The sequence below is a fragment of the Lonchura striata genome, chromosome 1 (genome assembly GCF_050655825.1).
Source record: "Lonchura striata isolate lonStrDom1 chromosome 1, ASM5065582v1, whole genome shotgun sequence".
Taxonomy (NCBI): domain Eukaryota; kingdom Metazoa; phylum Chordata; class Aves; order Passeriformes; family Estrildidae; genus Lonchura; species Lonchura striata.
This window is the reverse complement of record NC_140703.1, coordinates 118,802,776-118,829,027: the sequence shown is the minus strand read 5'-3', so window position 1 is coordinate 118,829,027 and position 26,252 is coordinate 118,802,776. Positions and strand designations below refer to the sequence as shown.

Below are 26,252 nucleotides of genomic sequence, written 5' to 3'. Positions count from 1 at the left end.
CCGCCCGGCTCAGCCATGACGCCACCTCCGGGCCCTGACGGCACTTGCGGCGCGCCCGGGCCGAGCGGAGCGGGAGCGGCGCGGGGGGCCCGGCGGGGCCGGGGCGCAGGTGGGGCTGGGGGGCACCGGGGGGCCGCGCACGGCCAGCGGGGCCTGGCCGAGAGAGCCCCGGGAGCCGGGCTGCGGCCGCCGCCGCCCGCTCGGGCCGGCTCCGCCGGGAGCGGCCACCGGGGGTTCCCTCGGAGGTCGGTCCCGTCCCGGGGCCTTGCCGTGCGTGGCTGCGGAGGGCTCCGTGCGGGCGCTGCCCCCGCCCGCCGCGGGGGCTGTGGGGCTGCGGGGCCGTTCCGCGGCCGGGATGGCCCCGGGCGGTGACAGCCTCTGCCCGCAGGGCTCGCCCCCCGCGCTGGGCCGGGCCCTGTCCCCGCCGGGGAGGGCACAGGTCGCAGGTAACGGGTTCTCGGGAGCCCGCCCCGGGCCCCGCCTGCTGTGGAATGTGCCCGGACCGGTCCGAGCGCAGCGGGCCCCCTCCCGCTCTCCTGCGGACGTGGCTCCCGGCGCCGCGCTGCGCGCTGCCAGCGCCGCTGTCCCGGGGCACGGACTGCGGGGATCCCGGCAGGGTTCGTGAGAGGGGGCACGGAGTGCGGCCCGAGGGGCGGGGGAGCCCTGGAGCCCTGGCGTGATGGTGTGGGAGCCGCAGCGGTCTCTGGGATGTGCCACCCCACGGGTCGGTTCTGGGGGCCGGGGGTGTCCCGAGAGACGGTGGGGCCGGGCTGGGAGTGGCTGCAGGAGGCAGCGGGCAGCCTCTGCTCGGTGCCAGCGGCTGCCGATGTGGGCCCTTCTCTCTGCGCCGAAGCCTCCTGCTGTCCCAACACGGCCCCGCAGTACCGGCTGTGGCTGCTGCCCCCGGCCGGGCGGTGGTCCTGGCCCCAGCACCACGGCCGTGTCCCTGCAGGCCCTGAGGATGTCGGACGGGATCCTGAGCAAGGCAGCCACCATGGAGATCCCCATCAGCAGCAACGGGGACACCAGCAGCCTGCCCGAGGACGATGGCCTGGAGCAGGTCTGGAGCTCGGGAACCCTAGGGGGTGTTTGGGTTGTACCAGGGCTGTGCCATCTCTGCCTCTCAGCCCCCTGTGCTATTCTGCCCCCCAGGACCTGCAGCAGGTGATGGTGTCAGGACCCAACCTGAATGAGACCAGCATTGTGTCAGGTGGCTACGGGGGCACGGCTGAGGGCATCATCCCCACCGGCACCATCAAAGGTAGTGGAGTTGGGCTGGGAGGGAATGGGGCCATCGTGGGACCAAGGGGCTCATCTCTTCTCAGTGCCCCTGACTCATGACACGAGGCTGTGCCACAGCCTGGCCGAGGTGGCTCCTGGGTGGGCTTGGGTTCTGTGCAGGGGCAGCATGTGGCAGTGTGCACTGATGGCAGAGGAGGGGCTGCTGCCCCAGCTCCGCTCTCCCTGGGCTGCTCCCCTGTCACAGGGTGGGCTCTGCTGGGAATTTCCATCCCCTTGGTCAGGACATCCCCGTGAGATTCTGAATCCCTGCTTGGTGGAGGATCCCTGGTGTGTCCTGGTCCATGTGCAGCGGGAGCTCTGGAGTGTGCTGGGGATGAGGGGGCAGGCAGGGGCACAAGCCCACACTCTGCTGACCCCTTCTTGCTGTCCCAGTCAGACCGGGCCACAGCGGGGCCAGCTGGGCTCTGCACCCTGGGAGACCTGGCAGCACTGTCCTTGTTCCATGCAGATCTCTCCCTGAGAGATCTTCCCCAGGGCCTGAGGAAGGTCCATATGGGCAGAGAGGGAGACTGCACGGGTGTGCACTTCCCTGGAGCACCGCCACTGCTGGCCCGGTGTCCCTGTGTCTCTGTGTCCCAGCGTGCTCGTGATGCCAGGCCTACCCAGCCCTTGGGGTGCAGGGGTTCCTGCACGGGGGCCAGAGGTGGGGGTTTCCTGGGCTGGGGCATCCGTCTGTGAGGCTGTGGCTGTGTCTCTGGGTTCCAACGCTCACCTGCTGCCGTCGCTCTCCCGCTGCCGCCCGCCCGCGCACTCGCCCCTGTCCCTTGCCCCCCCGTCCCTCTGCCCTGGCTACCCCACTGTGCCATGCCCTTTGCCCCCATCCTGTCCTGCCCCACACTGCTCAGCCCCCGCAGCCCCCCCATTTCCAGGCTCTCTTGTCCACCCTCACCCCCCCCGAGGACCGTCGGTTGCCCCCAGCGCGCCTGCTGCCCGTAGGATGGCCCGCCCGGCCGCGGCTCCCGCAGGTACTGCGCCCCCCACTCCACCCCGGGCGTCCCTTGGGTCTGGGGGCCCCGGGCCTCCCTAGGGACGTTGGTAAGAACCCCCATGGCGGCTGTGTCATGGCCAGAGCCTGGTCCTGGGGCTGATCCTTGTGCTGGGACAGATGACAGCACTGGTGGGCCCAGGGGTTTCAGAGGTGGGTCCTGGCCAGAGGGGCCCACCCTGCCCCTGGAGCCCACCTGAGGGGCTCCCACTACTACTGGGCAGTGTTCCCCCTGTGTCCAACCTGGTGACAGCAGTCGGCAGGAATGGGGCAGGGCTTGGTGCAAGCAGATATGGCTGGGCTGGGATCTGTGCCCCTGTGTGGGACCCTCAGGGGGGCTGGCAGGAGCAGGGTCCTCATCACAATGCCTGTGAGCCGGTGCTGGGCATATGCCTGGAGCTGGGCATGCTGTTGTAGAAATAGCAGCTCCAGGACAAGGGCTCTGGAGGCTGGGGCTGCCCGTTCCCCGTGGCTGCCGCCCTCGTGCAGCTGGTGCCATATTCCTGTCCCTGTGCCAGGCCCTGGGCTGCACCCACCACCCCCCGGACCCCCGCCTGGTGGAGAAGAGGTCGTGCGCGGCATTGCCGTTGAGAAGTTCGACATTGTCAAGAAGTGGGGGATCAACACCTACAAGGTGAGTGTGAGGGGACACCAGTGGGCCTTCCTGCTCCCCTCCCATGAGGAGCTGCTCTCGGTGTGGCTCGGGGGACTCACAGGCGCCTTGGGGCCCTGTGTCCCCCTGCTGCAGTGCACCAAGCAGCTGCTCTCGGAGCGCTTCGGCCGGGGGTCCCGCACAGTGGACCTGGAGCTGGAGACCCAGATTGAGCTGCTGCGTGAGACCAAACGCAAGTACGAGAGTGTCCTGCACCTGGCACGGGCGCTCACGGCCCACCTCTACAGCCTCGTACAGACCCAGCACGCCCTGGGGGACGCCTTTGCTGACCTCAGTCAGAAATCCCCTGAGCTCCAGGTGTGCCAGGGCTAGGGGGATGCTGGGGTGAGGGCAAGGACACCTGGGCACCAGGGCTGCGGGAGGATGGGGAGCACCCAGACTTGGAGGGGACACCTGGACACTGGGGCTGGGGGGGGGCAGGTGTAGCTGGGGTTTGACACTGGGGTTGTGGGGGTCAGGACTTGGGGAGTCACACTTGGACACCAGGGCAGCAACATGATCTGCACAGGAGTGGCTGTTGTGCTGGTGCTGGCCTCGGTGGTGCTGCGTCATGCTTGGCCTTGGTGGTCTCGGGGCTTTTCCCCCAGCACCCTTGACAGAAGGGAGTGGGGATGTGATCCGTGGCCCTTCACCTGTGCTCCCATCCCTCTGTCCCCAGGAGGAGTTTGGGTACAACGCGGAGACGCAGAAGCTGCTGTGCAAGAACGGGGAGACGCTGCTGGGCGCCGTTAACTTCTTTGTGTCCAGCATCAATACGCTGGTCAACAAGACCATGGAGGACACGCTCATGACAGTGAAGCAGTATGAGACGGCCAGGTGGGCCAGCCCTGGGGGGCTCAGGGCTCCGGGGAGGGCTGGAGGCAGGTCGGTGATGCCGGGACTCTGCGCAGGTTGGAGTATGACGCGTACCGCACGGACCTGGAGGAGCTGAGCATGGGCCCGCGCGACGCCGGTGCTGTGAGCCGCCTGGACGCTGCCCAGAGCCAGTTCCAGAGCCACAAGGACAAGTACGAGAAGCTGCGGGCAGACGTGGCCATCAAGCTCAAATTCTTGGAGGAGAACAAGGTGGGTGCAGACATGGGAGGTGTGGGGTGGGGATGGGGGGCACAGGAATGCTAGATGCAAGACAGAGGTGGGGCATGCAGAGATGGGGCACATGAGGAGGAGGGGTTTGGGACAGGGATGGGAGGGAAGTGCAAAGATAGGGGGCACAGGGATGGGGTCCCTGCAGGGATTTGACATCCACGCTGCATTTGTCACTCGAAGACACGAACTGGGTGGAACAGACAGTGCAGAGGGGGAGTGGTGGCACTCGGGGGGCCTCAGAGGGCTTTCCAAGCCCTTTTCTGTGCTGCTGGGGTGGACTCAGGCCCTCCCAGTCATGATCCCCTCCCCCCCAGATCAAGGTGATGCACAAGCAACTGCTGCTGTTCCACAACGCCATCTCTGCGTACTTTGCTGGGAACCAGCAGCAGCTTGAGCAGACCCTCAAGCAGTTCAACATCAAGCTCAAGACCCCTGGCGCCGAGAAGCCCTCCTGGCTGGAGGAGCAGTGAGCTCCCTGTGCCCCCCCCAGATGGAGGAGCACACATGGACCTCAGTTGTGGCCGGGGGCTCATGGGGGCCACAGCCCAGGCCTGCTCTCGGATGAGGGGGGCCACCAGGTATGGGGAGGTGCCAGTGGGTTGGGTCCCCCCTCATCCCACAGCCCCTGCTCAGGGCAGGGTGCAGCAGCTCCTCAGCACAGGCCCTACACAGCAGACAGCTGGAGCCCCCCCTGCCCCTGACACTCCTAAGGGGGCTCGCTGGGCTGCTGCCCCCAGACACCCTACTCACCTTGGGGTGAGCCAGGGCCTTCCACTGTCCCCCTGTGCCTCGCTGGGGCAGGATGAGGGCGTGCCCCTCCCAGGCCCACTGCCAGCTTCCACCCAGAGAGCCCCCTGCCCTGGGGCACAGTGGAGCTGGGTGGGGGTGGCACCGGGACAGCTGGGCCCCCCCTGTGCCAGGGAGAGGCTGTGGGGCCTCCCTGCTGGACCTGGCACGCAGGGGGGCTCCCGCTGTGCCTGCCAGTGCCAGGGACACCCTGGCCCCCCTCCAGGCTGTTCCCAGGTGTTTCCAGCCAGGCCGCTCACGCACTCCTGATTCACAGGGGGCTGCACCCCCCAAAGACCCCCCTGCCTCCCTGGGGCTGTGGCATCCTGGGCTGGGCTGGTGAGGGCTCCCTGTGCCCTGCTGCTAGTGGCAGGGGGGGTCGCTGGCCAGGCACAGGTCCATGGCACTCTGAGAGAGGATGGGGGACTCCAAGCAGGGACCAAACGTCCGTGGGGCACAGGGGGTGCACGCGTGTCCATGCATGTCCGTGTGTGGGCGCATGCCTGTCCTGGGACTGGGGCACATGTGCTGCACACAGGGGGCTGGGGTCCCGGCCCGGGTTCACCCCCAAGCCATGAGGGGCCCCCGCCTACCCCCGCACTTGGGCACTTTCTCCTGAGACAAAACTGTTGGTTTTTCTTGCTCATTAATTTAACTGATAATTTAATGTCGGGATCCGACTTCCCCTGCCCCGCCCTGGTGACGGTCTGACCCCCCAACCCTCTGACTTCTGTAAAATCGCGAATAAATGGTACAGATCAGTGTGTGCAGAGCTACCGTGGGACGAGGAGGGGCTGCACCCAGCAGGCTGGGGCTGCCAGGGTGGGTGGGAGACGGGGGCATGAGCCCCACAACAGTGAGGACTCTGATGGAGCCCTAGGGCACGGGGGGGGGGCTGGCTGCTCCTTGTGGGGGCCCCAGGCTCGGAAGGGGAGTGAGCTGGAGTACAGAAGAAATGGCTCTGGGGGGTGAGCACGGGGCTTGGGGGAACCCTGCTCACCTGTGTGTGGTGAGGGGAGCCACCCCTTGCTCCAGCATGAACCAGGACCAGGTGGGAGTAAATGGGGACAGGATGCGGGGCACTGCAGGGGGAAGCTGGGTGGGATTGGCCTGGGCTTCCTGGCACCATCACTGCTGTCCCACTGGTGGCATTGAGAGCTCGGGAGTCCCGCAGGATATATTCCCCTTCTCCAGGCCAGGGACTGGGGCCGGGGCCATCCAGTGCCCTCCCCCATCACCCTTCAACCTGTTTCTGCTCTGGTTGCTGCTCCCCTGGGGCTCCTGGACACCGCCAGAACACTCACTGGCCCCTGGGACACTCCCTTCAGAACATTCCCCACCTCCCCTGAACCTTCCTCCTGAACACCCTCTTCCTCTGCCCCGGCCCCCTGGAACACTGAAACCCTCCCATGGGGTCCTACCACTCCCCAGACACGGATGTGGGTAATCAGGTGGGTGTCTGCCCCACAAGGGATGAGGCTGTTCCCAGGCACCTGCTCTGTGCTCCCAGGCCCATCCGCCGGCTCCTGGGGGATACTGGGGAAGGACCGGGGGTCTCCGCGGGGAGAAGGAGCCTCACTGGGGGTGAGGGTGGAGGGCCAGAGGAAGTCTTGGTGCAGAGGAGCCCACTTGATTGTGCTGTGCTGCAGATGTCCCAGCACCTGGTCCCCACTGTGCTGTGGGTGCCTGTGGGACACGCTGAGCCTCAGCGCCTTTTGCTGCTTCTGGGGGTGCCTGGCTGGGACTGGAGGGTCCTGGGGGTGGGTTCCAGGTCAGGTCACTCCCTATCCCTTCATAATCATCCTTGCTCCTGGGGCACTGTGATGGCTGCACAACCAGGTCGGGCCTGGCTGCAGAACCTTCTGACACTGAGGCCAAGGTGGAAGGTCAGGGGACCATGCTGGGGGCCCCCCATGTGGATTGGGACAGATTTATTGGGGGGCTGGTTCATGGCAGAGCTCTGGGTCCATCCTGGAGCTGATGGGTCTCCCTGATGGGTCCCCAAATGTGCTGGGCTGGATCAGCACTTCCCTGTCCCTGCAGCCATCATCCCCCCATGGCCCACTCCAGCAGTGACCTGGCTGGGAACAGGGGCACCTCCTCTGCACCCCTCGACTCCAGCTCTGCCAGGATGCCTTGTCTAAGAGTGCCCGCTTGGTGCCCCAGCTGCCTCACCCAAAGGAGGCAGCCAGAAGCTGCTGGAATTCCCGGGAAGCTGCAGCAGGTGGGCTTGATGCCACATCCTGAATGGGGTCCGGGGTGGAGGGGTACCAGCTGAGGGGGGTGATGGTGATGAAGGGCATCCCACGTGGAGGAGGCGCTGTGGCAGCTGGCAGGTGGGAAGAAGTGTGGGCTCCCTACAAACTGAGGGGCTGGGACAGGCCTACTGACTTTGGTTTTACTCCTATCCCCCCCTTTACAAGCCCCTTTGTACCCCACCTGTACCTCCTCTATACCACCCCTCTATAGCTCCTATTTTACCCCTCTTTTTACCTGTGAATCCCCCTTGCCCCCATTTATATCCACCTGTTTGCCTTGACCTTCCCTTTCATCCCCCTTTTATATTCTTCCTACTTCTCAATTCCTACCGCCCGTCACCCCACGCTCGCTGACCCCCCGCCCCGTCATGCCCCCACCCACCAGCGTACGCTGACATTCCCCAGTCCTGTTCTCCGTCCAGTCTGGGGTCAACCCCCCCAAATTCGGGGTCGGGATGTGGTTGCCGTGGCAACAGCCGGGTACCCCTGGATGCGGGGAGCCCCCCCCAGCTGCAGAGCCACAGCCCAGGCGCGACCACTGATGCTGGGGGGGAGCCGAGGGGGTCGCTTTACCCACTTTCCCACGGAACCCTCCCCACGAGCCCCCCAGCCGGGGGCGGCAGCGCGTCCCGCGGCGACGCCTCGCCATCCCGAGCGGGGCGTCGTGGGGTGCGGGCTGCGCGGAGCAGGGAGGCGGCGGCGCGCTCCCGCTCCCCCTGCGGAGCGCGGGTGGTGCCGGCCGGGCCGGCCGCCTCGCTGTCGCATCCCGGGCCGGGGCCGAGGATGCGCCGTGGGGCCCGCGCGGCGCGAGCAGGGGGCAGCGGGGGGGTGAGTGCGGCCGCCGGGCCCGGCCCGCTGAGGGGCGGCCGCGGCTGACCGGGGACCCCGCGGGTGCGGGACCCCGCGCCCGCCGTGCCCGCTGCCCGGTGCGGGGGGGCGGTGCCGCACAATGGCGGCCGGGGCGGGGCCGGGGCCTGGAGCGCGGAGCCGCCGCAGCGCCGTGAGCGGGGCCGGGGCGCGGGGCCGCTCGCGGGACGGGGGGCGATGGGGACAGGGGCTGCGGGGGTCACTGAGGCACAGGGGACAAGGGAGGGGACGAGGAGTGTCCCCAGGGGTCGGTGGGTCGGACGCGGCGGCGCTGGGGCGTGCCCGTGGGGCGGGAGGGCGGATGCTGCGGGCGCCCTGTGGGGCGGGCGGTGGATGGGGCCGGTGCCACGGCGCACAAGGAGAGGGGGCTGCGGGATCGGTGGGTTTCGAGGGGCAGGGCAGTGCCCTGGGACGCGGTGTCTGTGAGGCTGTGGGTGCCCGGGGGTCATGGGGCAGTGCTCGTGTGTGCCCCACAAGGTGTCTGTGGGGCCGGGGGCTGTGGGATGCCCTGCAGTGGGTGCTGTGGGTGCCCGGGGTGCTGAGCCCTCATGCCACAGGGTGAATGTCCGTTATGGCCCTCTGTGGGGCTGCGGCGTGGGCGGGGGGCTGTGGGGCACCCTGTGGGCTGCAGGGTGCCATGCAGTGCCTCTCAACCATTTAAATTCCCCCCATTCTCAGGCTGAGAGTCTGCCATGACCCACCGCGAGCCTGCGGGTGGTAGGGGTTGTGTGGTGCCCGTGGGTTGGGGCTGGGAGTGGCCGTGGGGTGCCGGGAGCCCCATGGGGTGTTGCAGGGTGCCTGCCCCTCACTGTGGTGTGCCTGCCAGGCTGAGGAGCCACCATGGCCCGCCATGAGCCCGCCAGCCCGGTGGTGCGGCAGATTGACCAGCAGTTCCTGATCTGCAGCATCTGCCTCGACCGCTACTGCAACCCCAAGGTCCTGCCCTGCCTGCACACCTTCTGCGAGAGGTGGGAGCTCCTGAACCCACCCTGAGCCCCCTGCATTCTCCCAAACCCCATCCCTGCCTGCACGCTTTCTGTGAGAGGTGGAATTCCCTGAACCCCTCCCGAGTCCCCCCTGCACCTCCTGAGCCCAATCCCTACCTGCATACCTTCTGTTAGAGGTGGGACCCCTCCCTGCACCCCACTGCACCCCTGGTATATCCTCTGTGCCCTGGCAGCCACTCTTCATCCCACCCTGTCTCTGAGCCCCCCTACGCCCTTCCCGTGTGCTCTGCACCCCGCCAGCATCCATCCCCAGCACATCCCCCCTGCACCCCACTGAGACCTGACTGCAGCCCTGCCACTGCAACCCTCCAAATGCACCCCCCATGTCCTTACTGCCCCCTGCACCCCTAGCCTGCTCTGCCCCTCCAGCATCCATCCCCTGTGCCCCTCAGTGCACCTAGCCCCCTCTGCCTCGCTGCATCCCCCTCTGTCCCTGAGCCTGTACCCCAGTGCTACTGGTGCACCCCAGTGTGCCCCACTGCAGCCCTCCTGGACCCCCTACAACCTCTGTGTGAGCAGAGCCCTCCCTCAGCCCCACTGGTGGTGAGCCAGCCCCCCCTGCACTGCCTGCCCTCCCCAGTGAGAGATGGGGTCCAGCTTCCCTGTGCCCCCAGAGGTGGGGGCCGGGACCCCCTACATTCCATGGCCCATGGCGGTGCTGGGACCCCCCTGCCCTCCACACCCCACTTCTCTGTGAGGGCTGCACAGCCCCTGAGCCCCCCGAGTGTGGGGGCTGGGGGCACCATGGCTGGGGATCCTCCTAAGTACAGGGTCTTGTTGCTGATGGCCCCCCTCTCTCTGTGCTCCCAAAGCCCTCTGGTCCCGCTCCATCCGTCCACCCATCTCCCCAGGGGTACTGGCACTGCTGCCCTGTGTCCATCCTGTCCATCTGTCTGACTGCCTACTCCTGCCTCTCCCCCACCTGGTGTGACACCACACAGCCCTCCTGTCTGTCTGTCCATCTGTGTCTCCCATCCTTGTGTGACACTGCGCAGCCCCCCCACGTGACTGTCCGTCTGTCCTCCTCCTGTGCCCCAGTGTGACGCTGCAGCCCCACCATGTTGTCCATCTGTCCCCTGGTTTGTCTGTTCCTCCCACCCTGTTCTCACACTCCGATGTTCCACCACACAGCCCCATGTCTGTCTGTCCATCCCTCCCCGTGCTCTCTGCTTGCACCCCAACCCTCCAGTCCGTGTTGCTGCCCCCCTCTCCCTGTGTTCCTCATTGCCCTGTGTGTCCATCCTGTTGCCCCTGTCCCACTGTCACTGTGTGCAGTCCCCCTGTCCATTCGTCTGCCCCTGTGCCACTTCTGGTGCTCATGCCTTTCCACGTGCTCTTGCCCCGCACCCTGGCCCTCGTGTCCCATCTGTCCATCCCCCCTCTACCTGCCTGCAGCCCTAGGTGGCATGTTCCCCCTTCTGTCCCCCATCAACCTGCCTGTCCATTCCCCTGTCTGCCTGTCCATCCATCTGTCCCTTCATGCCCCTGTTCTGCCGCCACTGCCATCCCACATCCCCCATCCCCAGCAGGTCCTGTCCCCCCATCCATCCCCTCATCTGTCCCCCTGTTGTCCCTATATCTTGTCCCACATACCCCCTGTGCCCCCACAGCCCCTGTCCCTGCTCCTTTCACATCCTGACCCAGAACCTGTCCCTGTCGTGCCCCATGTGACCCCTGACCCCGGTGACCCCTGTGACCCCAGGTGTCTGCAGAACTACATTCCGGCCCAGAGCCTGTCCCTGTCGTGCCCCGTGTGCCGCCAGACCTCGATCCTGCCCGAGCGGGGGGTCCCGGCGCTGCCCAACAACTTCTTCATCACCAATCTGATGGAGGTGCTGCAGCGGGACCCTGACCCCCGTGGGGCTCCCCCTGCACCCCTGCCCCCCCTGGGCGCCGCCACCGGGCAGCCGCTGTGCTGCCCCAACCACGAGGGAAAGGTGGGCCCGAGGGGCTGGGAGGGCTGTGCTGGACTCCAGGGGCTCAGGGTGTTTGCAAGTGGCTGCAGGGACCTGTGGTGCTGCCTGTGTCCAGGGGGGCTGGAGAGGTCCTGAGGGCTGATGTGACTTGGGGAGCTGGGGACCTGGAGGAGCTGGAAGAGCTTTAGGAGGGCTGGGATCTGGGGAAGGCTGAGGAGGTCTGTGAGGATCTGGAAGAGCTGTGAGGGTCATGAGGGGTCGGTGGGGCTGCAGGCCTTGGAGAAAGGCTCCAGAGAGAGTCTGGGGCGGCTGCAGTGGACCAGGGAGTCTGGGAGAGGCTGTGTGGGCTCAGGAGGTGATTTGGGGCGGGCTGTGGGCTGAGGTGTGGGGCAGCAGGTGAGTGCAGGTGTGGCAGGTGATGGAGTTCTACTGCGAGCCCTGCGAGACAGCCATGTGCCGGGAGTGCACGGAGGGGGAGCGGCGGGAGCACCGGGACCACCGCACCGTGCCACTGCGTGATGTGCTGGAGCAGCACAAGGCAGCCCTGCAGCACCAGCTCGACGCTGTGCGTGCCAGGTAGGGGGGGGCAGGGAGTTTCTGGGGGTCCCCGTGGCCCCACTCCCACTGGTTGCAGCGCCAGCTTGATGCCACCCACACATGGTTCAGGGGGAGGGGTGGCTGAGGGCGTCGTGGGTACTGTGGGGTTTGAGGGTTCAGGGAGTGCCCACATCCTCCTGCAGAATACCACAGCTGGGTGAGGGTGCTGTGGCGGGGCTTCAGGGTGGGGTTGCTGGGGGTCTGGGAGTTCAGGGGTTCCCCATGTCTCCCCAGGCTCCCACAGCTGGCAGCAGCTGTGGGGCTGGTAGCCGAGATCAGCCGGCAGCTGGGGCAGCGCCGGGCTGAGGCCGAGGCAGAGATCGGGAGCAGCTTCGAGGAGCTGGAGACAGCGCTGCGGCAGCGGCGGGAGGTGCTGCTGCGCGACCTGGAGGCCACCTGTGCTGCCAAGCAGCAGGTAACACACCTGGGGCTCTGTGCCTTTCGCCAGCCATTCCTGGGCGGTGTGGGTACCCCAGCCATACCCCAGTGCCAGTGGCCCAGCTGGTGTAACAGCTGGGGTCCCAGTGCAGCACCAGCACTGGGGTTATGGCCGTGGCTGCAGTGCAGGTGGGGGTGCAGACGGACCAGTGGTTTGGGGTGCTGGGTGTGGGTGCTGGTGTCCCACACGGACACCAGAGAGATGTGCTGTCCCCACAAGATGCACGGGGCCGCAGCTGGAGTGCTGAGGCAGGGCCAGGATGTGGTTCAAGTGCAGGTGTTGGCACTGGGGTCCCACCTGGTGCCACAGGTGATGTCCTGCTCCCACAGGTGCTGGAGGCACAGCTGGAGGTGCTGCGGCAGGGCCAGGAGAGCATCCTGAGCAGCTGCGCGTTCACAGAGCAGGCGCTGCACCATGGCTCAGCCACGGAGGTGCTGCTGGTGCAGAAGCAGATGGGCGAGCGGCTGCGGGAGCTGGCGGCGCGGCCCTTCCCCGAGCACCCGCACGAGAACGCGCAGCTCGAGTTCCACGCCGAGCCCGAGGGGCTGCGCCGCTCCATCCAGAACTTGGGCGCGCTGCTGACCACCAGCGCCACGGCGCACACCACGGTGGCCACGGGCGAGGGGCTGCGCCAGGCCGTGGTGGGGCAGCCCTGCTCGCTCAGCGTCACCACCAAGGACAAGGACGGGGCGCTGGTGCGCAGCGGCGGCGCACGCCTGCGCTTCGCTGTGACGGGCCCCGACGGCGCCGCGGCCGAGGCCGAGGTGCAGGACAACCGCAACGGCACCTACGAGCTGGTGTACACACCGCGCAGCGAGGGCGACTTTGTGCTGTCCATCCTGCTGTATGGGCAGCCCGTGCGCGGCTCCCCCTTCCGCGCGCGCGCCCTGCGCCCCAGCGACGTGCCCCCGTCCCCCGAGGAGGCCAAGCGCCGTGTCAAGTCCCCGGGCGGGGGGCACGTGCGGCAGAAGGCGCTGCGCCGCCCTGCCAGCATGTACGGCAGCGCCAAGCGCAAGGAGAACCCCATCGAGGATGAGCTCATCTTTCGCGTTGGTGAGCAGGGCGTGCGGGGGGCCCTGGGGCAGCAGGGGTGTCTTGGGATGATGGGGGGCTCCTTAGGGCTCCCTAGGCACTCCCCAGGGCTCCTCGTGGCTCCCTGGGTGGTGGTGGAGGGCCCCAGGGGGTGGCAGGGGCGGTGAGTGCTCTCCTGGGCCCCATGTGCCCTGACTTGTGCCTGCAGGCAGCCGTGGCCGGGAGAAGGGCGAGTTCACCAACCTGCAGGGGATCTCCACATCCAGCGCCGGCCGAATCGTTGTGGCCGACAGCAACAACCAGTGTGTGCAGGTATGGACACCCTTAGGACTTCCACACCCTCCCCGGACCCCCACTGACTCTTGTTGATCCCTATTGACCCTGACAACAACCAGTGCATGCAGGTACAGATCCCTGGACCCCTCCCATCCCGTGATCCACAAACTCTCCCAGGACCCCCACTGACACCCCCTGCTCCCCCCAGCCCCCACAGTTGTTCTCCAACGAGGGGCAGTTCTGGCTGTGTTTCAAGGCGTGGGGGTGTTCCCCCTGATCCCCTGCTGCTGCTGCCCTCCCAGGTGTTCAGTAATGAGGGGCAGTTCCGGCTGCGTTTTGGGGTGCGGGGGCGCTCCCCAGGGCAGCTCCAGCGCCCCACGGGGGTCTCAGTGGACACCAATGGTGACATCATTGTGGCCGACTACGACAACCGCTGGGTCAGTGTGTTCTCACCTGAGGGCAAGTTCAAGGTGAGTGGAAGCTGCAGGGGTCTGTGGGGCAAGTGGTCCATGGCACCTCCCAGCCTGACTGTCTGTCCCCCCAGACAAAGCTGGGCGCGGGGCGGCTGATGGGCCCCAAGGGCGTCGCCGTGGACCGCAACGGGCACATCATCGTGGTGGACAACAAGGCGTGCTGCGTCTTCATCTTCCAGCCCAACGGGAAGCTGGTGGCGCGGTTTGGCTCCCGCGGCACCGCTGAGCGCCAATTCGCAGGTATCCCTGGGATGGGACCCCCCAGCTGTGAGCCCTTGGGCTCCCCGGGGACCAGGGCAGGTGGACTGTGCCCCACATTGCTGGGGTGACTGGTGGCATTGGGACCCCAAAGAATGGCCTCAGGCTGGGGGACAGGTCCAGGCTGCAGTTCTGGACTGGTTTTCTGCATCCAGCTCTGGGCTGTCGGTTCGCGTTCTGGTCTCGGGACTTTTTTTCTGAGCTCTGCTTTGAGTTCAGGGGCTGGACAGGGAGCCAGGATCTGGTTCTTGGTCCAGCACCACGTTAAGTGCTCTGGGCTTGTGATCCAGATTCTGTCTCTGGGTTCTGGTTCAGGACTGAGATCCCAGGCTCTTGAGTTCAGAGTTTGGTTCTGGTTCCCAGGCTGGTATGTGGTTCCAGGTTCTGGGTTTGGGTCTGGGTCCTGAGCTGTGTGTCCTAGATTGGGGCACTGGGTTTGGTTCTGGATACAGATTGTGGGTCTGGGTTCTGGATTCAGTTCTGGGTTGGGGTGCTGGGCTCAGATTCTGGCAGTGACTGCATCCTGGGGGCTCTGAGTTCTGGACTCTGTCCATACCTCAGGGCTCTGGATTCATCCTTGCCCTGCCATAAGGCCAGGGCTGAACCCCATCATTCCCTTCAGGGCTGAGACGCCAATCCTGGGGATAAGTTCCCTGTGCTCCATTTGAGCTGAGCCCCCTTTGTCTCCTCAGGACCCCATTTTGTGGCTGTCAACAACAAGAACGAGATCGTGGTGACTGACTTCCACAACCACTCTGTGAAGGTGAGCAGAGCCACAGGCAGCTGCTGAGAGCCCCCTAGTGCGCTCAGGGCTGGGGGGCTGCAGTGGCCCCCGTGACTCCCACGTGTTGTGCCCCCTGCCCACCAGGTGTACAACGCTGAGGGCGAGTTCCTGTTCAAGTTCGGGTCGCATGGGGAGGGCAACGGGCAGTTCAACGCGCCCACAGGGGTGGCCGTGGACAGCAATGGCAACATCATCGTGGCTGACTGGGGCAACAGCCGCATCCAGGTACCACACCCGTGCCAGCGCAGGCACACGGACACCCGTGCCAGTGCAGACACATGGAACCCATAGCAGCACAGACACATGGACACCTGTAGCAGCACATCTGTGCCTGCACAGACACATGGACACCTGTGCTAGCACAGACACACGGACACCTGTGCCTGCACAGACACACAGACATCTGTACCTGCACACCATGTGCCTACTCAGACACACGGACACCTGTGCCTGCACAGACACGCAGAGACCTGTGCCTGCACACCTGTGCCTGCTCAGACACCTGCACACCTCTACCTGCACACACCTCCCCAGTGCAGCCCGTGGGGCTCAGCACTTTCCCCTCTCCATCCCGTCCCTGACCCCCCAGCCCAGGTGTGTGCTGTGAGGTGCTGTGGGGCACCTGCAGGGAGCCAGGACACAACTCGGTTTAAGTGAGAACACCTGGAAAGGATCTTGGGTCAAGGGGGAAGGGTCCGTGCAGGGTCTGCAATCAGCTGGGAGGGGTCTAGAGACAGCTAGGAGCAACAAAGAAGGGTCTCTGGTCAACTGGGAACAGTCCATGGGGGCGTAGGGTCAACTGTGAGGAACTGGGAAGAATTTTGCACCGAGAGGAACTGGGATGGACTGGGAAGGGGTCTGGGGTCACCTGGAAGCAACTGAGAAGGGTCTTGGAATAGGGGAGGATCCCTGTCCTGCTAGGAGGGATTTTGAGCACATGCCCCCACAGGGAGTGCATCCTGCAGGTCTGTGGGGCTATCGGGGCTGGGGGTCCCTGGCCATGGGCCCCAGGGCACAGCTGTGTGCACCTCCCGCAGGTGTTTGACAGCGCGGGCTCCTTCCTGTCCTACATCAACACGGCGGCTGACCCGCTGTACGGGCCGCAGGGCCTGGCCCTCACCTCCGACGGCCACGTTGTCGTGGCCGACTCGGGCAACCACTGCTTCAAGGCCTATCGCTACCTGCAGTGACGGGCATGACACCGCGGGCACGGCTGCGGGCAGGAGGGACCTGCAGCTGCAGCGGGGCGCGTGGGGCGACGGCTGCCCCGCGGCCTCGCCTGCCCCCCGAGCGCCATCCTGGCTTCATGTGCACTTTATCCCAGGGGGCAGCCGGGCCTGGGGGGGGGTGAGGAAGGGTCCCGTGGGGTGGGGGCTGCCTGAGGGTCATAGTCTGGCCCCTCACCCATGGCAGGGCCAGCATCCCACTGCCCCTGCTGACAGGGTTCCCAAGGTGTGGGGGGTGTGAGGGGCAGGGGGAGCTGCTGGAAGGGCTTGTGGGGGGCTGTGGGGTGGTCAGTCCAGAGTTCCATGCCCCTTGAGGGCGACCCCCACCTCCCCAGGTCCCCTCCCCAACTGTGGGGTGACTGTGTGTGCCTGCTGCCCCACTGCACTGCTGCTCCATGGCTCTGGGGGGCTCCAGGGGTTGTGGGGCAGCTGCCGCACGCTGACAAAACTGTATGTACAAAATAAAGTATTCTGGAAGTACCCTGGCCCCGTGCTGCCCCGTAGCCCTGCCTGTCTTTCACACACCCTGCCCTAGAGCCCCCATGGCCTGCGGGCTCTCCCAGCTGCGCTGGACGCCCCCAGGCAGTGCCAGGCCAAGCAGGGACAGGAATGGTGCCTGGAGCTCAGTGGCACCACGGGCGCCTGCCTGGCCTGGGCGTTCTGCCAGCACTGACCCATCTGCAGGGACAGGGACAGACTGGGAGTGGGGACAGGGTAAGACTGGTCTCTGTTGGGTCAAGCTAGTCTATGCTGGCAGCAGGGTTTGCGTTGGACTGGTCTGTACTCATACTGGGTCAGACTGGTCTATACTGACATGGAGACTGGGTCAGACTGGTCTGTTCTAGGAGTAGGAACTGGTCCATACTGGTCCGTGTACCCAGGAGAAAGTGGTCAATGACCTGCTGAGCTGCTCAGACCCCGCAGGTCCCTGGGGCCAGTGGATCCCTGGGCATACCACAGGGGCTGTGGGGGGGTCACAGAGCTGCTCCTCCTGTCCTCGCCAGCTCTGGCCATCCATGGGGGATCCTGGACAGCAGCAGAGCTCACCTAGACCCTGCTCATCATCCCCTGGGGGGTCCCAGGCCCCAGAGGTGGCCAGTGACTCTATTCCCAAGCAGGGCTGGAGGGAGGATCCAGGCATGTCCACGCCTGTTCCTGGTCCTGATGCTGGGAAGGCCCTAGTACAGATCAGCTGTGGGTCCCCAAAGCATGGGCAGGACAACCAGGTGATCAGGTTCAGCTGGGGTTGGGAACAGCAGGTCCTGCCTCACCCACTCGGTCTCCTGCTGGGACAGGATGACCTGGTGGCTGTGGGACAGGTGTGGGTGTGCCCGCTTGAAGCTCAGCAAAGCCTTTGGCACCGCCTCTGTCTCCCTGGCACCTCACAGAGCACATGCAGCCTGGCTGGGACAGGTGCTCCTTGCTGGGAGCAGCCGGCTGAGGGCCAGGCCCAGGGAGGGGTGGGAATGGGGCCCCGTTGGAGGGGACAGGCACTGCTGGGGTGGGCTCCGAGGGCTCTGCTGGGGCCAGCGCTGTCCCACAGAGCTGTCAGCGATCTGGCTGGAGCTTGTCCTCAGTGAGTCCATGGACCACACATGGTTGGTTGGGATGTGGATGTGCTGAAGGATCCCAGAGGGGTCTGGCCAGGCTGGACTGATGGGCCAAGGCCAACAGCATGAGGGTCACCAAGGGCCCATGCTGGGTCTTCCTCTTGGGTCACCAAACCCCTGCAACACCCCAGGCTGGGCAGAGGGCTGGGAGGCTGGAAATGGCCCTGGTGGTGCTGGTCACAGGGACTAGACACCAGCCCAGGTGGGTGAGAGGCCCATGGCCCCTGGCTGTGCCAGCCCCAGGGTGGGCACAGCCCCAGGGCAGGGATTGTCTCCTGTGCTGGGCACTCTGTGGCACCTCCAGGGCTCTGTCCAGTTCTAGGCAAGAGAGACCTGGAGGGGCTGGAGCGTGACCAGGGCAGGGAACAGAGCTGGGAATGGGCTGGAGCCCCAGGAGGGGCTGAGGGAGCTGGGAAGGGGCTCAGCCTGGAGAAAACGAGGCTCACGGGGGACCTTCCCCAGAAACAAGTGACAGGACAAGAGGAAATGTCCACTAGTTGTACTTAGGAAGGTTCAGGTTGGACATCAGGAGGAATTTTCTCATGGAAAGGGCTGCCACATTCTGGAAGAGGCTGCCCAGGGAGCTTTGGAGTGCCCATCCCTGCAGGTGTCCCCTGGAGGTGGCACTGAGTGCTCTGGGCTGGGGACAAGGTGGGATCAGGCACAGGTTGGACCCAGCCTTGCAGGCCTTACCAAACGGAATGTCTGTGATCCTGCAGAGGGTCAGACCGGTGCCCGCAGGCTGCAGGGACCCCGCACACCCTGTGCCACCATCGCTGCCCCCGGATGCCCCGCTCCCCTCCGGGGCTGGTAAGAGCCGGGAGCTCCGAGACCCTCCCGGTCCAGCAGGGGTTTGGGGGGTTCCGGGGGCACAGCAGCCGCAGGGAGTCCCAGTGCTGCCCCGGCCCCGTCCGGTGCTGGTGAGGGGGCAGCGGGGCGGAAACCGGCGGCGCCCACGCCTTGGGGGATGCCGCAGGAGTAACCGGGGATTCAACTGGGCTGAACTGGTCCATGGCACCGGGCTCCCGCTGCCCGCTCGGAACAGCCGGAACCCTGGGGCGGGCACGGGCAGTGTCGGGGTCACCGGCCCCGGGAGTATCACCGGGGGGAAGGTCCCCCGTTCCGGCAAGGCCTGGGGCTCCCGGTCCCGGGGGGTACTCGGCGGTATCCGGTGTTGCCGGTGCCGGGGAGGGTCCGGAGAGGTGCCGGTGGTCCCGTGCGGTGCCGGTGCCGGTGGCCCCGGCCAGTGCCAGTGCCGGTGGTCCCGTGCGGTGCCGGTGCCGGTGGCGGCGCTGTCCCCGCCGGCCGGTGCCGGAAGTGGAAGTGACGCGCCCCGAGCCCCCCACCCTCCCCCGCGACCCCCGGCAGCGGAGCGGCCGCCGCAGGTACCGGCAGCGAGCGGGGGCAGCGCACGGGGCACGGGCCGGCCCCGCCGCGCAGCGGACAGCGCTGGGGGCGGGCGGGCCGGGCCCGTGCAGACCCCCGGGGGCTGGGCCGGGGGCAGCGCGGAGCTCCGCAGCGCGGGGTCCCGGTGGGATCTCCCCGGGCAGGGCCGTGGGGCGGACGCGGCGGGACCCCGGGCCGGGGGAGTGGCGGGGCGACCCCGGGGGTTGTGCTCGTGGAGGAGCCGGCGGGGGCCCCGGGGCCGGGCGGGATGCCGGGGCCGCGGGGGATGCCGGTGCTGGGGAAGGCCGCCCGGGGCCGGGGAGGGCTGCGGGGGGTGCCGAGTCCTTGGGCGGACCCGGGGCCGCGGAGCGTCCGTGGCCGGGGTCCCGGTGCAGCCCCGCTCCCCGCAGGCCCGATGGACGCGGCGGCGCCCCGGGGGCTGTAGGACCCCCCCGCCCTCCTCCCCAGCACCGGCAGCCGGGCCGGGCCCTGCCGGGGGTCCCGCCGGTCCCCGCGCCATGTCGGGGGCCCTGAGCAAGCGCAGCGACCTGGCCAACGACAACCGGTGCCCGGGGCTGAGCCTGGGGCTGGCGGCGCCCCCCGAGCCCCGCACCGGCCCCGGCGGCCCGGCCGAGGAGCTGCCCGGCGCCGGGTGGGCGAAGGCCGGGCAGGATCAGAACCGCAACGAGCTGGAGCCGGGGCCGGGGCCGGGGCGCTCCCCCGGGGCGCACGGGGAGTGCCCCGGGGCCCTCGAGCCGGGGCTGCGGGCCCGCAATGCCCGGAACGCCGCCGGGAACCCGCGGGCGCTGCTGATCGGCGCCTCGGAGGAGGAGGAGGAGGAGGAGGAGGATGAGGAGGAGGACGAGGAGGAGGAGGACGGGGCCGGGGTCTCTCCGCCGGCTCTGGGCACGGAGCGGGGCCTGCGGGAGCCGCCGGGGCGCAGCGCCAGCCGCCTCTTCGGGGGGCCCGGCCCCGGCAGCGACGAGGACTCGAGCTGGGCCACGCTGAGCCAGGGCAGCCCCGGCAGCTCCCCCGATGAGCCAGGTGGGCACCGGTGGAGCCCCAGGGACTTGTGGAGCCCCACGGTGAGCTCTCGCTGTCCCGCAGCTGCCCCATGGAGGCTTCTGACTTCTGACAATCTCTGGCTGCCCCACAGAGCCCGATGGCTGCTCCCACCCGCTCCTTCCTGCCGTGTCCCCGTGCTCCTATCTGCTCCACATCTCCCCGGTCCCTGGCTGTGTGCCCACTCTTACACTCTCAGCCTCCGGAGCCATTCCCGCTCCCTGGTCCCCCAGCCCCCGGGCACTGTGCTGTGTCACCAGCCCCCATTATTTCCATGTTCCCTTGTCCCTGTGGAGCCCTGTTGGGCCATCCCCGTGTCCCTGGGCACGGGGGGCTGCGTGGGGCTGGGGCTGACCCCTCTGGCCCCCTGCCCCGCAGAGTCGCTGTGGCCGTGTGGCGCGGGAGCACACGGGGACCTGCCCCCCGGCTGGCTGAGGGTGCAGGACACCTCGGGCACCTACTACTGGCACGTCCCCACTGGTACCACCCAGTGGGAGCCCCCCGGCGGGCCCCACGAGAGCCCTTCCGATGGCAGCACCCCCACCGAGGGGCCCACCGTGAGTCGGCACTAAGAGGACTGGGCTTGCACTGGGAGGTGGTCCTGCAGCTGCTGCGGGGCCACGGGGGTGGCTATGGGGCATGGGGTAGCTGGGACATGATGGTGGGGTGGTTGTGTGGGGCGCAGGGCACCTGTGGCCCTTGGGTTACCGTGGGGCTCCCACAGTGTGCTGTGGGGTGATGGGGGGGGGAACCGTGGGGCACTTGTGGGGTGACTGGGGGGCTGCCCTATGGAGCACCCTGACCCAGCCCCCTGCAGCTTTCCTGGACGAGCTTTGCCCCGGCTGAGACCTTCAATGATGGGCACTTGTGGAAGGTGAGAGGGGGTAGTGGATGGGAAAGGGTGGGGGGTCAGTGCCCTCCCAACCCCACAGAGCCCCCTTGCCCCTAGGACCCCACGGCTGAGGAGGAGGAGGAGGAAGAGGAAGAGGAAGATGAAGAGCCAGGAGTGTCAGACCTGGAGATGCTGTCACCAGGCCCAGGATCACCAGGAGAGGGGTGAGTGGGGGGCACAGGGACTGGGGGGACTCACGGGCAGAGCTGTGCCTGTCGGGATGTGGGACACTGGGTGACAAGCAACAGAATTGAGAGAGGGTGTTCGGGGTGAAGTGGGAGCTGAGGGGGGCAGGGACCCAGGTGTGGGGCAGGGAAATGTGGTCTCAGGATGGGGTTGGACTTGAGGGACTCTCAGGATCTCAAGGCAGGTGTTTGGAGGGGAAAGTCCGGGTTGCTCAAGGTGCAATGACCCAGGTATAGGATGCGAGGGATCCCAGAGGTCTTTCAGGGACAGGGTTTGGGGGTGAAGAGGCCCCAGACACAGGGTGCAGTCGCTGACACCTCCACCCTTCCCCTTGCAGCATGGCCCTGGGCGAGGAGGATGTACTGGACTCCAAGGTAGGGCCAGTCTCTGCTGACCCTCCCAGCCCACAGGGCCCCTTCCCCACTGCTGTGGGGTCTGGTGCACTGCCTGGTGCCCTGCCGGGGGCTGAGGCACCAGCGCAGGGATGCCCCAGGCTGTCCCTGCACGGAAGGGGCCTGGCCCTGCCCCTCTGTGGGGTCTACCCTGCCGAGGGCCCGGGGCTGTGCAGAGTGGGGTGCTGAGGGGCCAGAGTACTGCTGGGGAGCTGAGCCTGCCCCCCTGCCCCCCTGCCCCTCACATCTCTGCCCCACAGCCCCTCATGCTCCATGTCTTTCCTGCCCCGCATCACTCCCTTCTCCCTAGCCCATGCCATCCTTGCCCCACAGCCAGCCCCACACATCCCCCACTGACTCCCGTTCCCCCCTTGCCCCCAGGGCCTCCCGGTGCGCTCTCTGGGCTGGGTGCAGCTGCGGGAGGAGGAGCTGGGCCCGGGCCGCAGCAGCAGCGCTGTCAGCGCCTGCATCCGGCAGCTCTCGGGGCCTCGCCAGGGCCCCCCCAGCACCTGGGGGGAGGTGAGTGACCCCAGAGCCCCCTGTGCCCCACACCCATCCCACACCCTCTGTGCTGCTCCCCCGGCACCTGGTGAGTGACCCCAGAGCCCCCTGTGCCCCACACCCATCCCACACCCTCTGTGCTGCTCCCGCAGCACCTGGTGAGTGACCCCAGAGCCCCCTGTGTGCCCCAAACCCATCCCACACCCTCTGTGCTGCTCCCGCAGCACCTGGTGAGTGACCCCAGAGCCCCCTGTGTGCCCCAAACCCATCCCACACCCTCTGTGCTGCTCCCGCAGCACCTGGTGAGTGACCCCAGAGCCCCCTGTGTGCCCCAAACCCATCCCACACCCTCTGTGCTGCTCCCGCAGCACCTGGTGAGTGACCCCAGAGCCCCCTGTGTGCCCCAAACCCATCCCACACCCTCTGTGCTGCTCCCGCAGCACCTGGTGAGTGACCCCAGAGCCCCCTGTGTGCCCCAAACCCATCCCACACCCTCCCCACTGCTCCCCTGGTACCTGGGGGAGTGGAACACCCTCCTGAGCCTCCTGTGCCCCCAGGCACGGGCACTGCTGCTGCTGGAGGACCGCACGCTGAAGCTGGTGGACCCCCAGGACCGGGCCCTGCTGCATGCACAGCCCGTGGGCGGCATCCGCGTGTGGGGCGTGGGGCGGCATGGCAGCAGGTGGGGGGCACGGGTGGGGTTGGGGCACGGGGATGCCCACGAGTGTGGAGCTTGAGGTGGCACTGGTGTCCGGTGTAGAGGGCACGGGGTTCTGGTGTCTGCAGAGGCTGGGGATCCTGTGCACGTGGGGTGCAGGGATGGGGGGATCGCCGTGTGTGGGACCCCCATGGGGCTTGGAGGTCCCACACCATGTGGGGTGGGGGCTCTGGAATCCCATGTATGTGGGGCTGGGGGCCGTGGGGCTGGGGTCCCCGCATGGGTGAGCTGTGGGGGTCACGTGCACAGGGCTGGGAGGTCCCACATGGGGATGTGGTCCTGTGGGTTGGGCAGGTGGGGGCCATGGGGTCCCAACACCGAGCCCCCTGCAGAGAAGGGTGTGTGGCAGGAACAGATCTCCTCGGGGGTGAGGGCTGGGGCCTGGGGCTTGGGAGGAGGGGCCCCATGTTCCCCCAGCACCCCCTAACCCTGCTCTGTCCCACTGTGCTGCCGGGAATAAGGGAGAGGTACGGCTCCAACCTGCCCCCAGACCCCCAGTGCCCCCCAGCCCGGCCCGGACTGGGTGGGGAGGGGACCGGGGTGGTCCTGAGCACACTCTGCTCCCCCCAGGGACTTTGCATACGTGGCCCGGGACCCCCTGACGCAGGTGCTGAAGTGCCACGTGTTCCGCTGCGAGGGGCCCGCCAGCGCCGTCGCCGCCGGCCTGCACCGTGTCTGTGCTCAGGTGAGACCCCCCAGACCTGCCCAGGACCCCTCAAACTGCCCCCGTGGCCTGCACCATGTCTGTGCCTAAGTGAGACCCCCCCCTAAATTCCCACGGGACTCCCCCACTCTGGCCGGCACTGGTTCTGTGTCCAGGTAAAACCCTCCCAACCCTCTGCTGGGCTTCGCCCCAAACTGCCACCTTGGCCTGGGCTGCAGGCCCCCTGAGATGAGACCCCCAAAAAGCCCCTGAGAACCCCTCACCTGACCTGCACCAGGTCTGGACCCAGGTGAGACACCCCCAAGACCTCCCCCAGGCCCAGGTAACCCACCCCAAATTCCCCTTCCTTGGCCTGCACCACGTCTGTGCCCAGGTGAGACCCCCAGAAACCCGCCAGGACTTGCCCTAGCCTGCACATCTGCACACAGGTGAGACCTCCAGGCCCCTCCAGCCGGCCCCTAGGGGTGAGCCCCTGCCCACCCCAGCGTCCCCACAGACCTGCCACAGGGCCCAGGGATCCCTGAGGGTCCCTGTGGGTGCCCAGGGTATGACGGCCAGGAGGGCTGGGGGTGCCCCTTGTGTGACAGCTGGGGGACTGTGGGTCACCACGGGGGTCCCTGGAGGTCACTGGTGTGACATCCGGGAGGGCCCTGTCCCCCTGTGCCCCAGCTGACGGCGGAGCGGCGAAGTGCGCGGGCAGCAGGCAGCGGCCTGGGGACAGACGCGCCCCGGCTGGGGGAGCCTCCCCTGCAGGGTACGGGGTTAGGGGTACCTCTGAGAGAACTGGGGGGGCTCTGGGAGTCTGGGGGTCACTGGGAAGGGCTGGAGGACTGCTGGGGGATAGGGTGGCTGCAGGGGAGGGGGCTTATGGGTCTGGAGGTTGCATTCGCTGGGGGAGGGCAGTTGGAAGGGAGTGGCTTTTAGGGAGGTTTAGGGGGTGTCCCACAATGTCCTCCACCACAGTAGGGCTCGTGGCCCCCAAGAGCAAGGCGGCACAGTTGAGGGTGTTGGGAGCTCTGGGGGTGCTCTGGGGGAGTGTTGGGGTGCTCTGGGGGGTACTTGAAGGGCTCTGGGGAGGTCTGCCATGTCCCCCACGCACTGCAGTGCCCAGGGTGCAAGAGGTCTTGGGGGGTTGGGGTGCTGGGTGAGCAGTGAGGGATGGGGAAGGGTTCTGGAGGGATGTTGGGGCTCTGGGGTGTTTGGGGGTCTCTGGGGGTGTCTGACAGCACCTCCCCCACAGTGGAGTTCCCAACCCCCAAGAGTGAGGTGGTTCAGCGCTTCCCCGTGTGTTACCTGGGCTGTGTCCCTGTGGCCAAGCCAGTGGGTGAGTGGGGGACTTGAGGGGAAGGGGGAGTGTCTCGGGGGGTCCTCCGGCCCATGTGCAGCAGCTGTGGGGCGAGGGCACCCCCAGAGATGCCCTGAGCCTCCCTGTGCCCCCCAGGCATGGATGTGATCAACGCGGCACTGGAGGCGGCGCTGGCCCCTGGCTCAGGGGAGCCGCCTGCGCCCACCCCCGTGGTGGTCAGTGTGGCCCCCGCCACCCTCACCATCGCTCACCGCCAGGTGCGTGCCCTCCTTGGACCCCCTCCCCTGGCACCCCCACCTACGCCCACCCTCCCAGTCACCAGGTGCATCCCCAGCTCGGACCACCACCCTGGGGGGCTGCGGTGACCCTGTCCCACTCTGGGCAGATGTGTTGACCCCCATCCTCACTGGTGACCCCTTCCTGTTCTGGGGTTTGAGTGACTCTATCACGCGCCAGCGGGCTACAGAGACCCACTTTTGCAGCAGGGAGCCACCACGGCTCCTTCCATGGTGTCCCCATCCCACCACATCCCGTGGGGCCTTGGGGAACCCCCTCCCAGCCCCAGGGATTCACAGTGACATTCCATGTGCCCTGCTGACCCTGTCCCCATCCTGGGGGTGTCTCGCCGCCCCTCTGCCTATCGTGTGGGTGCCCTGGTGACCCCTTCCCCTTGCCACGGGTACCCCGATGCCCGCTGCTTCTCCTCCCGTGGTGCCCAAGCTGCGGGTGACCCCCGTGCCCCCAGACAGAGGCGGTGCTGTGCGAGTGCCGCGTGCGGTTCCTGTCCTTCATGGGGGTGGGACGCGACGTCCGCGCCTTCGCCTTCATCATGGCCAGCGCCCCCGGCACCTTCCGCTGCCACATGGTGTGGTGCGAGCCCAACGCCGCGGGGCTCAGCGAGGCGCTGCAGGCCGCCTGCGTGGTGAGTGGCACCCCCGGCCCCCCCCGGGCCGCCCCCGGCCCCGCTGACCCCCTCGCTCCCCGCAGCTCCGCTACCAGAAGTGCCTGGATGCGCGGCCCCAGGCCTCCAGCTCCTGCCTGCCGGCCCCCCCGGCCGACTCGGTGGCGCGGCGGGTGGGCTCCTCTGTGCGCCGAGGGGTGCAGACCCTCCTGGGGACCCTCAAACCGCGGCGGGGAGGGGCGCAGACCCCGTGAGTGGGGCGAGGGCGTGGGGGGCACGTGGCTGGGCAAGGCAGCGTTGGGGGCAGGACCGCAGACCCAATGCTCCGGGGTGCAGAGTTACCCAGGGTGTTGGGTTCGGGGTCCTGCCCCCAACCACTGCCCCCACGGTGGGTCGCGCCCCCCCCAAGGTCCCCAATGCATGTGGTGTAACGAGGGTCTGTGTTGTACTAAATCATTAATTAATAAACCCATTCCACCAGCCCGGCTTGGCTGCATTTGGCCTCACACAGGGAGGAGCAGCAAGAGCAGGAGGATGAGGGTGCTGGGTCTGTTCGGGTCTTCTTTGGATGGCAGTGAAGAGAAGCAGTGGGGCCCATCCACACCTTATTAGGGGGGCGATGGGAGTACAGGGATCATGAGCTGATCCCAATTGTGATCCTAGTGGGTG

General features: G+C 67.3%; 3 protein-coding genes across 10 annotated transcripts; all 3 read left to right on the top strand.

The window, feature by feature from the left end:
* Positions 1 to 7: 7 nt before the first annotated feature.
* On the top strand, positions 8 to 5,593 carry ARFIP2 (ARF interacting protein 2). Of its 5 annotated transcripts, none has more exons than XM_085588142.1 (9): positions 8 to 109; positions 953 to 1,060; positions 1,153 to 1,261; positions 2,148 to 2,267; positions 2,806 to 2,921; positions 3,036 to 3,257; positions 3,619 to 3,776; positions 3,851 to 4,025; positions 4,361 to 5,593. In XM_085588142.1, the coding sequence occupies exons 2-9, from the start codon at positions 962 to 964 to the stop codon at positions 4,514 to 4,516; spliced, it is 1,155 nt and encodes a 384-aa protein (XP_085444268.1). In that variant the 5' UTR covers positions 8 to 109; positions 953 to 961; the 3' UTR covers positions 4,517 to 5,593. The 5 variants fall into 5 exon arrangements, with proteins under 5 accessions (XP_085444268.1, XP_021394404.1, XP_085444269.1 ...); XM_085588140.1 differs by lacking the exon at positions 8 to 109 and adding an exon at positions 425 to 617; XM_021538729.4 differs by lacking the exon at positions 2,148 to 2,267.
* Positions 5,594 to 7,789: 2,196 nt separating this feature from the next.
* TRIM3 (tripartite motif containing 3) lies at positions 7,790 to 16,450 on the top strand. Of its 4 annotated transcripts, none has more exons than XM_021538764.3 (12): positions 7,790 to 7,918; positions 8,784 to 8,925; positions 10,667 to 10,901; positions 11,296 to 11,456; positions 11,712 to 11,892; positions 12,246 to 12,969; positions 13,157 to 13,260; positions 13,527 to 13,694; positions 13,769 to 13,937; positions 14,648 to 14,718; positions 14,824 to 14,964; positions 15,777 to 16,450. In XM_021538764.3, the coding sequence occupies exons 2-12, from the start codon at positions 8,798 to 8,800 to the stop codon at positions 15,927 to 15,929; spliced, it is 2,235 nt and encodes a 744-aa protein (XP_021394439.2). In that variant the 5' UTR covers positions 7,790 to 7,918; positions 8,784 to 8,797; the 3' UTR covers positions 15,930 to 16,450. The 4 variants fall into 4 exon arrangements, with proteins under 4 accessions (XP_021394439.2, XP_021394441.2, XP_085444209.1 ...); XM_021538766.3 differs by lacking the exon at positions 7,790 to 7,918 and adding an exon at positions 7,971 to 8,090; XM_085588083.1 differs by lacking the exon at positions 7,790 to 7,918 and adding an exon at positions 8,085 to 8,204.
* Positions 16,451 to 18,843: 2,393 nt separating this feature from the next.
* On the top strand, positions 18,844 to 26,063 carry APBB1 (amyloid beta precursor protein binding family B member 1). Its single transcript, XM_085588062.1, has 14 exons — positions 18,844 to 18,960; positions 19,372 to 20,005; positions 20,402 to 20,580; positions 20,841 to 20,897; positions 20,973 to 21,079; positions 21,439 to 21,475; positions 21,875 to 22,012; positions 22,552 to 22,676; positions 23,283 to 23,397; positions 24,046 to 24,130; positions 24,617 to 24,700; positions 24,818 to 24,939; positions 25,428 to 25,604; positions 25,670 to 26,063. Exons 2-14 carry the CDS (start codon positions 19,480 to 19,482, stop codon positions 25,835 to 25,837), a joined length of 1,920 nt encoding a protein of 639 aa, XP_085444188.1. The 5' UTR covers positions 18,844 to 18,960; positions 19,372 to 19,479; the 3' UTR covers positions 25,838 to 26,063.
* The last annotated feature ends 189 nt before the right edge of the window (positions 26,064 to 26,252 follow it).

Excerpts from the sequence above, each read along its gene's own strand:
- ARFIP2 (XM_085588140.1), top strand. The coding sequence starts at position 492 with ATGTGCCCGGACCGGTCCGAGCGCAGCGGGCCCCCTCCCGCTCTCCTG. Across the intron at positions 618-952 it reads ACTGCGGGGATCCCGGCAGG|GCCCTGAGGATGTCGGACGG; the intron begins GTTCGTGAGAGG and ends GTGTCCCTGCAG. Across the intron at positions 1,262-2,147 it reads CCCCACCGGCACCATCAAAG|CCCCCGCAGCCCCCCCATTT; the intron begins GTAGTGGAGTTG and ends CACACTGCTCAG.
- TRIM3 (XM_021538764.3), top strand. The coding sequence starts at position 8,798 with ATGGCCCGCCATGAGCCCGCCAGCCCGGTGGTGCGGCAGATTGACCAG. Across the intron at positions 12,970-13,156 it reads TGAGCTCATCTTTCGCGTTG|GCAGCCGTGGCCGGGAGAAG; the intron begins GTGAGCAGGGCG and ends TTGTGCCTGCAG. Across the intron at positions 14,965-15,776 it reads GGGGCAACAGCCGCATCCAG|GTGTTTGACAGCGCGGGCTC; the intron begins GTACCACACCCG and ends CACCTCCCGCAG.
- APBB1 (XM_085588062.1), top strand. The coding sequence starts at position 19,480 with ATGTCGGGGGCCCTGAGCAAGCGCAGCGACCTGGCCAACGACAACCGG. Across the intron at positions 23,398-24,045 it reads TGCACCGTGTCTGTGCTCAG|CTGACGGCGGAGCGGCGAAG; the intron begins GTGAGACCCCCC and ends CCTGTGCCCCAG. Across the intron at positions 24,701-24,817 it reads CCCTGTGGCCAAGCCAGTGG|GCATGGATGTGATCAACGCG; the intron begins GTGAGTGGGGGA and ends TGTGCCCCCCAG.